Source organism: Stegastes partitus, unplaced genomic scaffold (genome assembly GCF_000690725.1).
Source record: "Stegastes partitus isolate 25-593 unplaced genomic scaffold, Stegastes_partitus-1.0.2 Scaffold146, whole genome shotgun sequence".
Lineage (NCBI taxonomy): Eukaryota > Metazoa > Chordata > Actinopteri > Pomacentridae > Stegastes > Stegastes partitus.
In genome coordinates this window covers 69,554-83,970 of record NW_007577877.1, presented here as the reverse complement: position 1 = coordinate 83,970, position 14,417 = coordinate 69,554, and the positions used below count along the sequence as shown (strand labels likewise).

At 42.1% G+C, this 14,417-nt stretch overlaps 1 protein-coding gene across 1 annotated transcript; it reads left to right on the top strand.

Moving 5' to 3' along the window:
* The first annotated feature begins 6,515 nt into the window (after positions 1–6,515).
* Positions 6,516–13,372, top strand: LOC103355399 (furin-1-like). The gene is made up of 5 exons (XM_008279188.1): positions 6,516–6,559; positions 6,989–7,099; positions 8,551–8,644; positions 11,829–12,014; positions 13,211–13,372. Exons 1-5 carry the CDS (start codon positions 6,516–6,518, stop codon positions 13,370–13,372), a joined length of 597 nt encoding a protein of 198 aa, XP_008277410.1.
* The last annotated feature ends 1,045 nt before the right edge of the window (positions 13,373–14,417 follow it).

Sequence of the window (14,417 nt, the reverse complement as noted above, 5' to 3'; positions counted from 1 at the left end):
TGGTCTATATACCACTATGTAGAAGAGAGAGAGAGAAAGTGTGTGTGCAGGGTAATTAAAGAAATAGCTCATCCACAGACTAACAATCCCACTATCACTTAATATTGGAGGAGCTATGCAATGATATTGTTTCCTGTGAAAGGAGAGGAGATCTATGTGTCCGTAATTGTTGGTTCTTCAAGAGGCATTGCAGGCTCTTTATGTGTGTAGGTGTGTGGATGGGTGGGTAGGAGAGAACTAAACTCCTCAGGTTGATTAGGATTCGTAATAATCAGAAGGAAGACGACGGGCAGTCGTGATAGGCCACAGATGCACTGTTGACTCTTGACCTCAAATTATGGTGGGTTATTTAGACATGATAGGTTTGTTGAGGCAAATATATAGTGTCACTTCCCAACTCTTAGCTCGCTCCTAATTAACTTTGTCTCTTTAAACTTTTCTTTGCAGGCAGCGTAAGCCTGAAGTATTATAATAATAACTCTGGTCCTGGGCAGAGATGCAAAATGTTGATGGTAATTGTGTGTGTGTGTGTGTGTCTCTGTCTCTGTGTGTGTGTGTGCCTGTGTCTGTGTCTGTGTGTCTGTGTGTGTGTATGTGTGTGTTTGGATGTGCATTTGATTGATGGGTCAGCAGATAAACTGGGCTGAATGTGCCGAGTGTGTTTGTGTGTGTTTGTGTGTGTTTGTGTGTGTGCCCTGAGGGACAGGGGAAGCGGAGCGCTGCACCTCCTGCAGGGGGTGCCGTGTCTCCCGGCAGGGGGGTGCAGCAGGCAAACAGAGGGGTGCCTGTACGCCCCTTCACGCAGACCCCTACACACACACACACACACACACATCACCCCACTCCACCCTACTGTGTTACAAGAAGGGAAGGCAGGAGGGCGGGGGGGTTGTAGGGACCCTGTGCTCTTCTAAACCTCCACTGATGCATAATTCATGTACAAGTAGCAATTTTGGTATTTTGCTTGGGGGGGGTGGGGTGCAGAAAAACAGAAGAAATTTCAGAAGAAAGTTCCATAACAGCCTGCGCACTCATCTTCCTCACCCCGCTATGTTTTTTTTTCTCTCCCATTCAGACTTCAATTTTGACGCTGACACAATTAGCTCGCAACAAAATCATTGGTAAATTTTCTCTGGAGCCTGCAAAGCTGAAGTTCTTTGCATTTACATCAACATTTTCAAAAAAGAAAAAACTTAGCATATGTCACATTTTTGTGTCTTAACGGAGCGATAATAAATGACCACAAATATTCTGTATCATTTTGTTTTCGGTTACTCCCTAATACTATGATTCAGGTCTTGGGGACTGCAGTCACTATAGGCAATTATGAGAACTGCTTATAAACATGATTTTGAACTAATGACAGAATTAGAGGTTTGCTACAGAAAATGATTCATTTCGTCTGCGATCTGCTAATGTCAGCAAATCACGAGGGTTAATTGATAAATAATATCCAAGCGTCTCATAAGAATCACATTTTTACATAACAATTATTTCTCAATTGATGTCTATGTTGCTGTTTTTACAGTTTAGTTGCTTAAGGATTTATTAGGATTTCATTTTTATTATTTGTCTTCACCAAAACCATTATGCTCCATCTGCAACGGTAATGACACATGCACCTTAACTGACCTATAACCTAAAGGAATAACAATGTTTTGCTCTTTATTATAGCATGCTGAATACAGAACTTTTGAACTCCATACGCAGATGTCCTACCATCCAATGAACACGCAAACACAGACTTTGTTTCTGATCATTACATTTGTGTTTGCTTTTTCGTATTTAGTGATATGAGATCTAAATCCTATTCCTTTGAAGAGGCAAACAAAGGTTCCTGGTTCAGTGTTTGCTTTGTCCGGTGTGAAAGGAAAGCAATCGGGACCCAAGAGGGAATCTTTTGCCAAGCTTGTATCGCAGGGCTTACTCAGTGCTTTCCCTTCTCCCTCTCTCTCCCTCTCTTCTCTCTCTTTCTCCACAAGGGCAGAGACATCCAAAAGGACTGTACCTTGGTGTGCGTCCAACAAAAGCTCTCTGCCGAATTTCATCCTCTTTTGAATTCGTGTTTGAATAACACTCGAGCTACAAATCAAAATATGTTGGACGCTGAGAGTGAGGTCATGGGGTATAGATCATCGTGGCTTCCAGAGAAGTCTCCTTGTGTAAAAGACGGGGACGGGTGGCTGCTACTTTGACTGATGGCTATAGAGACTGAGAGGGCCGTTCGGGGCCCATTCTCCTGAGACTAAGTCCATGCCTGTGCCAAACCCCTCATTTTCCTCCCCGCAATATATTTCATTAAACTTTTAACTCTTCACAAGGTAATTCACTTGACATTTTGAGGCTGTGCTATTGAAAGCTGCTGAGTGTTTCTCTGTAATTTCACATCACGCAGATATTTGTCTAATACATCCCTAAAAATACATTCCAAAATCTTTTTTTTTTCTCCGTAAAAACACATTCAGAACAGTTAAATGGATAAAATTGTGTAATATCCAAACCGACAAAGCTGAGCTGCACGGTGCAGCATTTCATGGTTACAGCCGTGCGGGTCCCAGTGGCGCAGAAATAATTTAGACCTCTTCTTAATTACTTAATAAGCCTAATTAGTAACATTTCTGAGCAGCAGATTTGGCTGCAAGAGCGATGGAAATCAGAGGAATGTTAAGTCTATTTGTTATTTCATTTAAATCCTAATGGTAATGAAATTAAGGCATTATGATATAACCGAAACAAACCGCGCAGGGATTGACCAAAGGGCTAATGCTGTTTTTTTATGCTCCTGATAAACATTCAATTAAGTGGTACGAAAGGAAGACAACAAAATCAGCGATAGAACAAGAAAATCGGGTTTTGTTGGCTGCGGTAGTCATGTGTCACCTTCATCAAGTGTTTGTTGTTCTCACTCTTCGTTCATTTTTCATTAGTACATTCCCAGATGTGATGGAGAGGTGCGTGAAACTGACCGGGCGTCTGCTGTGTTGTCGTCAGGATAACTGAGGCGAGCCCACCAATCATGCGCTGGAGCTGCTGCAGCATTCTTGGCCACTTAATTAGAAGTTGTTGGTACCACAGAAGGTGTCACCAACCTTTTCAGGCGCTGAACAGATGGTGTCCCCTTTTTTTGAGGTCCTGCCAATGCCCACTCTGTGGCTCCTGGGAAAATGACCTAACTCACAGGCAGCTGCTTAGTGCGGCTTGAGTGATTCTTTACAGCCACTTCTATTGGGGGGACTTAGCAGGACGTACCACTGCAAACAAGGGGTGAAACCGTCGTAGCTAGGTCCCTGGGTAGCTGCAAAAATCTGTTTTGGTTGCAGCATACCAGTTGTTAAGGCTGTGTTTTCAATGCCATGTGCAAATACGAAGCAAAGACCTCGACCCTGGAGATCCCGATGTCTCAGTGCTAGTTGGGTTTTGTATACACCTTCCTCCGCTTTTGGCAGATGGTGTGAATATCAACAGAGAAAGGACCTGGGAAGGCCCACAGAACAAAAAGTGAAAAGGGTTCCTCGACAGTTACAAAGAGGCCCCATGGAGAGGTGGGGGGGAGTGGCCTCCATCCTTATAGATAAAAAGAAGGAGGGAGTAAGAGTTTGCAAGGGCATTTGCCGTCGAGGAGTGAAAGTGGATGGAGAAAATGCGAGGGCCGCGAATTCGATATGTGAGGAGGCGGGGGGTCGGGGGGTTTAACATGCTTCGTGCTGCGTGGACAGAAGATCGGCTGTCACTCTGTAGTCGGCTTGGCTCAACCTCCCTCCGACCACGCAGGAGGTGGAGAAAGAACAAGTTGAAAATTGGATGAGTGTTTTCTGACTAATTACTTGATATGCATTACATTATGTGGGTTTTATCCTAAAGACATTTGAAGCACTTCCAGAAATCTCAATCACATTCTTTAAAGAAATTTTACAAATCCTGTGATCAGCAATGTCACAAACCACAACAACTATGAATCCTGATCTGCCCACATTTCTATTTCAAGAAATCCCAGGGCTACTCACAAGGTGTGCTGCTCTTTCAATTCCTTGCTACTGATGAGAAGGCTGAAAAGGCTGGGGAGTCTTCTTGAAAAGCGCCTCAGCTCAGCTGTGCTGTTTCATTGACATGGCAGGGGACATAAAATCTGTCATTTCCATCATGTTCTATCGTGGGTAAACCTGTTTCCTGCAGCTTTCTCTATCAGATATATGTCTGTGTGGGTTTACGGCCATGGAGCTGGGGCAAGCCCGATCGATCTGAGGGAGCTATAGGATTTAATAGGTGCACAGTTCTCGCTAAGGGGTACGAGGTGGGGAGGGTATATTTAATCACTAAAAGGGAGCAGGGTGTCAAGCCCCGGTCACCAACAGTTTGTTTTATGAGAAGTCTGGGTATCAGTTTTCTCTCCACTGTGAAATATCTTAGGTGATCTATTGTTATTACTGGTGTTAGATTTTATTTTTTCCATTTTATAGGTAGCTCAGGAAGATTATATGACACTGACATGCATCTAAATGTATTTACTAAGTGTAACTACATGAAAAAAAAAAAAAAATTAAATAAAATCTTGATTCTGAATCTTCAACATTATTTGAAGTAATGGTGAAGAATTATTTCCTGAAAATACCAAGCTGCTTTTGTGCTTTAACATACAGATTTCACATCAATCGTGCTTATATTGCTGGCAAATATTTCTTGCTTTATGCATGAAATTGTTCCGTAGGTGTGAATGAGTGTGCGTGTTGTCTGTGTCTCTATGTGGTCCTGCGATAGACTGGCGACCTGTCCAGGGTCACCACCTTCAGCATGGATAGACTCCAGCCTCCCCTCGACCCTACAGAGGGTAAAATGGTGTATAGATAATGAATGGATGGTTGGAAATGGGGAAGTGGACTCACATTTAAAGCATCCAAAATAAAAGCAGTCACAAGCGAACGAAAGTGATCTGATGCTAGCAAGGTTCTTTTGCTTACTGAATCTTTTGTTTATTTCAAAAAAATTCAACATGACTTGCTTTATTAATAGTTTTTCCAAAACTGAATTCTTTTAAATGTGGACTCTCCATCAACACAGCGGGGATGCCAGCACAGAGGGTGGTGAAAAAGCTTAACATTGGCCCAGTAAATACATGCAACCGCACATTCCTAGCAGGTGGCTTTGCAGCAGCAATGTTGTATTTTTGCTACTTACATTGCATTTCTGGTGATGAAAAATAAAATGATTGCTGAAATAATAACTTCACAAAATTGAGAACCAAAATCCCATTGCAGAGCATTATAAAGCATTGTCTTGTGTTTTGGCATCTAATAACCCTTTAAACATACTTGAACTGGCCTTCCTGGATTCTAATTCTGCTATCTCAGTGCTACCTGAAACAATGTGCTCCTTGCTCTGTTAAACACCAGGAGAGCCTGAGTTGTCCTTTAGACAACACATTTTCTGTCTTGTCTTCAATGTCAACAGTCAAATTAAATGCCAAAATAAATCTTGAAAATAAGCCTTCGTGAGTTCAGAGATTATCTTTTAGTTTTTGACATTAAAATAAAAAACTTTAGGCAGCAAGACACAAATTAGTTTAAACGGATCTTTGAATATCTATTAGGGAGAATTCAGGATCACAGTTCCCTGTCATTAGTGCATTTTTGGTTCCTTCGAACACACATTGACTGCCAAATAAAAGCACTTGTATCTTTAATCATAGTGCATTTGGAACTGATTAGGATCCATGTGAGCTGATGCTTCTGCAATCATTAGCTTCATCTTCTGCATTGAGCTGTTGTCAACAGTGTTTTTGCTCCAACTCCTCACAGCTTTCACAAACCTCCCAAAATGACCTTGAACTTCTGCAGCACAACGCAACCCCACACACCCGTCTGCCTAATGCTATTATGTCGGGTCCTACATGCTAAAAGTCATTGGTGGTGATAGTGGCTGATTAGATTGTGTCCATTGATTGCGTGGCGTGCTGTTAGGATGGGGACAGTGTGGGCCGCAGCTCCTGCATCTCCTCCTCAGACACACTGACAGTGACAGAGACAGAGGAGATGGAGCCCCATGCAGGGCAGCAGATTGAGTTATTGATCAGCTCTCTCCTTTCTGCCTTCTCTGCCTCTCTCTCTGCTGCTCGGAGAGACCCCGTCATCAGGATAATGAATTTCACTTATTGCAGATTAACGACATAAGGTCTGTATGGTAATAATGGCAGAAATTAGCTCTTTGTCACCCCCTCTGAATTTCTGAGGAGGAGGGGCGATGAAGGTTGTTATGGCCCTGTTACTCTGTCTGAGGACTGTGATTTTAACAAAAAGGAAATGAAACAGAGAAAGTTCGTGAAAACGAAAGATTTGAGGGAGAAGTAAGGAGAGACTTGTGAGGACTGTGATTTCAGCATCACTGAAGCAGCGGAGGAGAGTTCTGATGCAAGAAATTCAGATTTGATGGAGGAGAGTGAAGGAGACTTTAGAGAGGAAAAGAGCACTGAATAGCAGTCTGCTCTGTGAAAAAGGGAGGGCAAAGAGGAAAGACGAGAGGGGATGATTCAAAAGAGACGTAAAGAGATGAGCGGTAAAGTGGAGAAGTGAGCATGATAGGCAGTGGTCATACAGTCACCAGGCAGTGACGCTGCTTAAGGGTCAGCCATTGTGTCTCCAGCACCAAGATTGGGGTGGTAAAGAATGAATAATGAGGCTTGATTACAGTCCGCGAGATGGCACATTGTTCAGAATCAATCCTCCAGGCAATTACATCGGCACAAACAGCAGCCCTCAGCTCAGCCTGGACAGAGCGGGAAGCGATTGTGTCAGAGGACAACATCATCTTCGTCAATGACTTGTTGCCTCCTCATGTCGGAGCCATTAGCACTTACTCTGCTCCTGCAGCACATTCAGCCGCCCACGTAAAAAGCCTCAAATTCACATGTGCGTTAGGATATAAGCACAACACCATGCTTGTGCTTACCATATACACAAACACAGATAATAGAATGCATCTTCCTTGCTTGTTGCAGTTTTGGCTTTGGATTGTTGGACGCAGGGCTGATGGTGCAGCAGGCCGCACACTTCCACACTATTGCTCCACAGAGGATGTGCACACAAGAAGTCACACTTCACCCCACCAGGTAAGAAATACATATGGTATGCTCATTTCACCACCATCCGCCTGTCTCCCCCTGTTATTGGTCGCTGTCTTTTTATGTTTCTTGGATGGGATGTAACTGTAAAATCAATTTCCCTGAAGTACCCTACCAAAGGGATCAATAAAGTTCTATCTAATCCTTACAATGTTCTGTTCATATTTTGACTATATTTATTAGGGATGTCGGATATTGGCTTTTTTGCCAAAATCCGATATGCCGATATTGTCCAACTCTCAATTTCCGATTCTGACATCAACCAATACTGATATATATGTGGACTATTTAACATCTAGGGCTGGTCCAAATAGCAATATCTGGGCTCCAGATATTTGGGCCCAATTAAAGATGAATATGACAGAATACTATTCATTTACTTATATTATTTGTTTCTTTATTTATTAACACAGTAAAGGGCATTTAAACAAACTCAAATACAAACTAAAAACAAATTTAGAAAATTACAAGTTTGCCTAATTTATCATATTATATTAATGATATAAATATATATATAACAGTAGCAACAGTGAACTCCTGGTTTTGTTGACAATGTAGCCAGCCTTCGAAAAAATGCGCTCCGACGGAGTGGAAGTGGCCGGAACACACAGGCAGTATCTGGCTGCTAATGCCAGTTTAGGCTAGCAGTCACAGTTCTGTTTCCAGCATCCAAGTGGGCCAGACTGGACTCTAGTAGAGTCCACCAAATACTGCTCCATCTCTCACTTGGCACTTTGATCTTGTTCCTCAGGGTGTTCATCGTCGGAGTCCAACAGCATTAACATGGATATCTCCTCCTGTTTGTTTTTTTGTTTTTGGTGGTGGCACAGCAGCAGTGTCTTTGCCATGCCTTTCTATCGGCTTCTTTTCTGCCTCCCGAACAGCGTGCTGCTGGTCCGGTGAATTCGGACCTCAAAATTAATATCCGGATGTCACTATGACGACCGAGTATTTGGATATTCGGGTCCAGCCCTAGTAACATCATATATCTCCTGTTAGTCAGGCACAGCGCGAGCAAGCTTGTTACTGCAGCCACGCTTGTTTACACGCTTCACGACGCAGTTTTGATGACGTGCCGGTAAATGCCGGCGAAATTCAGGCATTTTTTTGTTGGTTTTAATTATAGGCAAAAAAAACAAACAAAAAAAAAACTATAACGATATTGACCGATACTACATTTTTATGCCGATATCAGACATCCCTAACATTTATTTAATACCTGTCTTTTTTTTCTTTTTTTTTAACTAATTGTCTTCCTTCTACCAGCCACAACAAAATGTTTTTTTTTCAGCCTTTCAGCACAATATTTCAACTTATCTCCATCTGTCCTGTCTGCTACTTTCCATGCATGCGTATTCACACTGTATGAATATGTGATAACCCTGTGAGAAAGCGGTTTGGCTATTGACTGACAGAAGTAATGACTTTTTATTGGTTAGAATCTTTTCTCCAGGAGCTGGAGTCAGCGTGAACATCCAATCAGAGGCCTGTCAAGGGAGGGCTAACGAGGTCAACACTCTGGAGCACGTCCAGGTCAGCTGGCAGGTTTTAAACAAAATTTCATAGCATGAATGTACAATACTGTTTTTCTTAAATGTACTTTTTTTCCCTATGATTATTGTGATTATAGAATATGAGACAACTTTTGTTTTTTTTTTTAGCATTCATTCTTGGTTAGGTGTGCTGGAAACCAGCTTTTCTGGCTCTACTGGTGGCCAAGTCTTCAGTCACTTCAGTTTTTATTCAGATTTAACCAGAGATGTATAAATATATTGACATTTAAAAAGGGAGATGGCAAGCAATGGTGTCACTCACTGGTTTGCAGTGGATACCGATTTGAAGCCTAGAGAATGTCTTTATTGTCAACACCATCTTTTCTGGTTGGGTGAAGCAGGGGAGTGACAGAAACCTGATTGGAGGTCATAGCTAGCGTGTACAGCATCATCACAATGTTAGCTAACCAGCAATGTGCATTATAAACATTCTACCTAAACATTAAAACTACAATTAAGTCCATTAAAATTGTAAAATGCATTTACTTACCAAACAACTGGATATTGGAATCCCTTGAGCATCTGTACAATTTACTGAAGAACAAGTCATGACTACAGTGAACTGAAAGGTGACTAAAACAAGCTGAAGAATAGCAAAGCTGGCACTGGAACAGACTAATGTCAACACAATGCGTCATTATATCACAACTGAATTAAAACAATGTGCATGCACTTCAAGTTTACCAGCAAAATAACCCTCCTGTTCTGCCTCATCCAAGAAGCTGGCCTAACAAGCTAATCATGCCCTCAAACATACCTCTCTTTGAGGCCTAATATCTGCGTAGTTCTGGAGTCATTTTCAAAATGACCACCAGCACACTGGTCAGAGAAAGTGACTTTAGCAACTGAAATTATAATGACTTGTTGAAAAAAAAATGTTATTATATAGTATTTTAAGATTGAAGTCAATGCTTCTTGCATAGGAGTCTACTGGAGGCAGAGATTTTTTTCAAGCTAGCACCTACCAGTCGTCAGTGGTATTGCACTTTAAGGTACTTTCACACTAGTTTCAACATCAAGCTATGAATGTTAATGGTTGTATTAAACAAAAGTGATGTCACAGGTGATTTAGTTCACTTTAAAGAGGTTAGCAGATGGATTTTGTTGACCAAGGCAGGCTAGTTGTTTCTGCCGTCTTCCAGCCTTTATGATTGGTGAAGTTAACCGGCTGTCCCTCCATCTTTACATCGAGCCGGCATGAGATGATGGTAGACAACACTGGTATCCATCTTCTCATCTAACTTGTACCTTGAAAGTGACAATGCTTGTTTCCCAAAAATGCTGAACTATTCCTTTAAAACACAAAAAACTATAGAAAAAGCAAGAAAGTAATTTTCTATCTATAGTATAGATAAATATTTTCTGATGTCACTGTATTTTTGTGGTGCAGTAAATCTGCTTTTACAGTCCTTCCTCCTTCCCCATTGCCCTTGATGAGATACAAATCAAGCAAAGTGCATTCAAAACTTAACTTCTGCCAACAACCGGGGAAGCTTGAAGATGTCATACAAATTGTTTTCAGGTTTCTGTGTCATGTGCTTTATCTGAGAATAGAAGAGATAAAAAGGATCATACTGTGATGTATAATGTGTTGGCAGTGTCATTTGCAGAAAATGGCAAAACTGTGTTTTCTTGAGTACAGGCACATACATGCAAATGTGTTTATGTTTCATTGTGTCAGCAGGCATACATACTGTATGTGTCTGTTTGTGCACATTTGAGTTTGTGCGAATTATCTATGTTTGTGAGTGTGTGTACTTGTGAAATAGTGAAGAGAGAGAAAGAAGGAGAGAGCGAGAGTGTGTCAGCATGTAAATTGAAAAGGCTTCATCTTTGCGGCTCTGCTCCCTGGCAGAAAGCGTGGGTCAGGCCATCGCTGCGAGGTGTGATTGATGGACGTGTTGCCGTGGTAACACGCAGTAAACAGGAGCGGGCTGTCAGTCTTTTTGCAGCTTGGCGGCTCTCTCTGCGATGTGCCATTGTCACACCAGATGTGCTGCTTGTGATGAACAGGGACAGGGAGGGTGTTTACTGGGAGGCGGTGGGGGTGTGGGGGGGTATGAGCTTATTTAAATCATTTAGCTAATATTCCCCTCAGCCGTTTTTGTCAGTATATTGTTTTTCTTCCACTTTCTCAACCTGTTTTTCTTTGTCTTTATATTTGAGTGTCTGTGGACAGATCTTTGGCTTGTCCGTCTGTGTGGCACATACAGTATCTCAAACAACACTGGCTGGATTAGGATTTTAACTCAGAGGCACAATGCATGTTAGCACTGACTTTCCGTATTTTCAGAATTGATCTGAAGAAGCCCCTTTTCACATTTAAATGAGTTGTTCAGCATTTAAGCATTCAAAGACATGCATGTTTTCTTTCCTGCAGAGAGTGAGATGAAAAGATTGATGCTACTGCTTCTACGTTTCTGCTGTTTAAACACAGCGAGGACATGGTTAGCTTGGCATAAGGAGTGAAAACAGAGAAGACGGATAGCCTAGCTTGTTCCAGAGGCAGCAGAATCTGCCCACCATCACTTTTAAAGCTCCCCCAGTTAACACATTAGCACCTTTTTTTTCTTTTTTTAAAAAATAAATGAAAGTTAAAATCTAAAAACAAGTATTTGTGGTTAAATGGGGTGTATAAATGATAGCTACTATTTCTGACCTAGCCTCTTTTTGTTGCCATAAAGTTGTCAAGCAAATATTTTTTGTTTTGTTTTGTTTTGTTTTATTTAAACAAGTATTTATACGGATAAAGCAAGCCAGCATTAAAAAGTTTATTATAAGACACAACATGCTAATTAGCAGAACCAAACTAGCTGTTTTCAGTTGTTTCCAGTCTTTAGCATTTTTAGCATACATGTTACCAAGTTTCTTATCTAAGGTGCATTTCCAATATTGCTGAAATGTTGTTTCAAGATACAGATAAAGTAAGCAACCTGTAAAACTAGAGCAGTGAGAAAGAGAAAGTCCTTTGTCAGCTATTGCTAGTACACTTGATAGCCAAAGGTGTTATCGCACTGACAGGCTAAGAGAAGGCGTGCATCAACAGTGAAAGATAACATACTTATATGTTGATCTGTCTCTGTCTAGTTTTTTCCCGTCTCTCTCTACCCTTCCAACAACATCGCCCCTTTTTTTAAAATTTCTTGCCACTTGTCTCTCTCCAGGTAAGAGTGAGTATCAGCGCTGCATGTCGTGGTGACCTCTCCATAAGCCTGCAGTCTCCAGGCGGTACAGTGTCAATGCTGTTGGGTACGCGCCCCAACGACGCCTCCACCGCTGGCCTGAAGAACTGGACCCTGATGACAGTGCACTGTTGGGGGGAGCAGCCACGAGGACTCTGGACCCTCCAGGCAAGAGAGCAAAGCTGCTGTTTTGCAGCTTTTGATGTATATCATTTAATTTTAGGCCAAAGTATGTAATAGCAAACATTATGTCATGCGAAGCTAAGATGGTAAACAACCACAATATACTTGGAAAATATCATAACATTAGCATTGTAATTGTGAGCATGTTTGCATGCAGATGTCAGCATTTAACTCAAAACAGGGCTGTATATTAGCACTGCCTCACACAGCTGCTAGCATACACTCTTTGTTAGCGTATTCTTGGGTTTTAGTTATACAGTGTTTTACATTATATAATGAAACTTCTAAAAGTAGAAATTATATTGATATTTTTACGTCTGCTTTGTTGTTTTGTTTGAATATTAATACTTTTGATAGGACTGAATTCCATCAAGTCCTCGGTATCTGTCAAGTGGTAGCTAACAAAGATAACAAAATGTAGCGAAAATATCTTCTCGGCAAAGCTTATATACTAATTTTCAGATACTCTCTTGGATACCCTATTTCACATAGCTTCCCTTCATGATATAGAAATGATTTGCTCCGCTTCACATTGTCCTCTTCCAGTAGCTGCGGTGTATAGAAGTTTAAAAATAGCCCAGCCCGGCACAGCTCAGCTCAGCTTGGTTCAGTTCATTTTGCAATAGCAATGTGAATCATCCTCTACTTTCATCTCCGAGCTTCAGCCAAGCATGGCAATCTTCATTTTCCTCCCCGCACTCTTCTTTTCCTTTTTTTTTTTTTTTTTTTTTCTCTCTCATAGATGTGCTGATGTTTGATATGGAGGAAGGAGCTAAAATGGAAGGGAAATTAAGACTGGAAGGTTAAGTAACCTTGGCCGGGTTTGACAGACACAATACTGCCGACGTCTGATTAGAATCCATACCCACAGACAGTAGCGCGCTGAGGTCATTTACTGTATATACGTGTGGGTGGTAGCAGTAGAGGTTGGGGGGGGGGGGGGGGGCTGGGCTCACAGTGTAGGTATGTGTGTCTGTGTGTGTGCAAATAGGCATCAGTCCTTGTAAACAGTTGGAGGTTTCTAGAGAAAAAGCTGTGAAGATGAAAGACACCCACCCCCTGTCCTCTATCACCTACCTCTTCCTGCAAACTCACACACATACAAACACACGCACACATTCTTTCTCTTTCCCTCTATCTCTACCTCTCTGTCTCTGTGTGTCTCCCACGTCCTCGTGCAGATTTACTGTCCCCTCTGTGACCAATTACCAGGGCCCAGTGTGTCGCAGAGACGGAGAGGAAGCACCGTGAAGCCGAGCCACACAACGGCGCCGCTGCTCATTACCGGAGGGCCGAGACGAGTCACCGCGATGCTCGCAACACGAATTAGCGCTCGCATCTGACGTGCCGCATGCCTTAGCACACCACTAATCAGCACATACACACACTCTGATTGGTTTTACGCTGCTTGTCAGCCCTGCCGTAGATCGGAGAGCAACATGTACACACACACACACACAATCCCAAATACAAGGCGCTGAAAAGAAGATGGAGTGGTGCAGCACTTGAAGTCAACGCAAAGAGGAACATAGAGAAAAAGGACAGGACCTAAATATGAACTTGCCACAATGTTTATTATGCACCAAGTGGCTACAGAATTATATACTTTACCAGATATTGCAGTTTAATTTCCTAATTCAGTGTTGCTATTCAAAGGTTTTTGACATTTTTCATGCTGCTACAAAAAAAAAATTGCCTCTGTCAAGCAGCCATGCCAATTACATCCCACCGTGATACATAGAGAGAAACGGAGGACATAGAGGACTAATAGAAAAGAGAGACTGAGAGTGAAGGGTAAACTATAAAATGGAGGCCCTGGGAAGAGACTTTAACTGGACTATCTGCTGGATCAGTGTTTAAAAACTCAAGGGCAGCAGAGGATGGGGGTGGATGGGGTGTTGGGGGGGGTCTGTGGAGAGTCTATATTGATTCGTCATGATGACAATTGTCAAAGAGCGCTGTGGTTCTGCTGGAATAAAAGCGGGACTGAAGTGAAAAGGGAGCGAGTGTTATGGCTCGAGGCTCGGCTGACCTTCCAGCGCTGTGAAGGAGACGGGACCGCAGGGCTGGAATCTCTCTCTCTCTCTCTCTCTCTCTCTCTCTCTCGCTCTCTCTCTTCTCATATGTGCTCTCCCCTGTGCTCGCTCTACCGCCATCTGTGGTGCCTCAGCTCAGCTCAGTGCTTTTACTGTTGATCAGAGACTATGCTGAAGGTAGTATTGCACAGTACAGACAGTCAAACCACATGCAGTGTACAGTATGCACTTAAACTAGGGGATGTATGATTAACTGTATGATTTAGAAACAATAATATATGATCATCAATATCTATGATAACTGTTAGGGATAGTCCATAAGCAGATCAAAGTATATCAGGTTCAATTTTAT

Bases quoted from the DNA above. Each gene is read 5' to 3' on its own strand.
- LOC103355399 (XM_008279188.1), top strand. From the start codon at position 6,516: ATGATTCAAAAGAGACGTAAAGAGATGAGCGGTAAAGTGGAGAA. The intron at 7,100-8,550 runs GTAAGAAATACA...TTTATTGGTTAG, and splicing joins GTCACACTTCACCCCACCAG to AATCTTTTCTCCAGGAGCTG. The intron at 12,015-13,210 runs GCAAGAGAGCAA...GTCCTCGTGCAG, and splicing joins GAGGACTCTGGACCCTCCAG to ATTTACTGTCCCCTCTGTGA.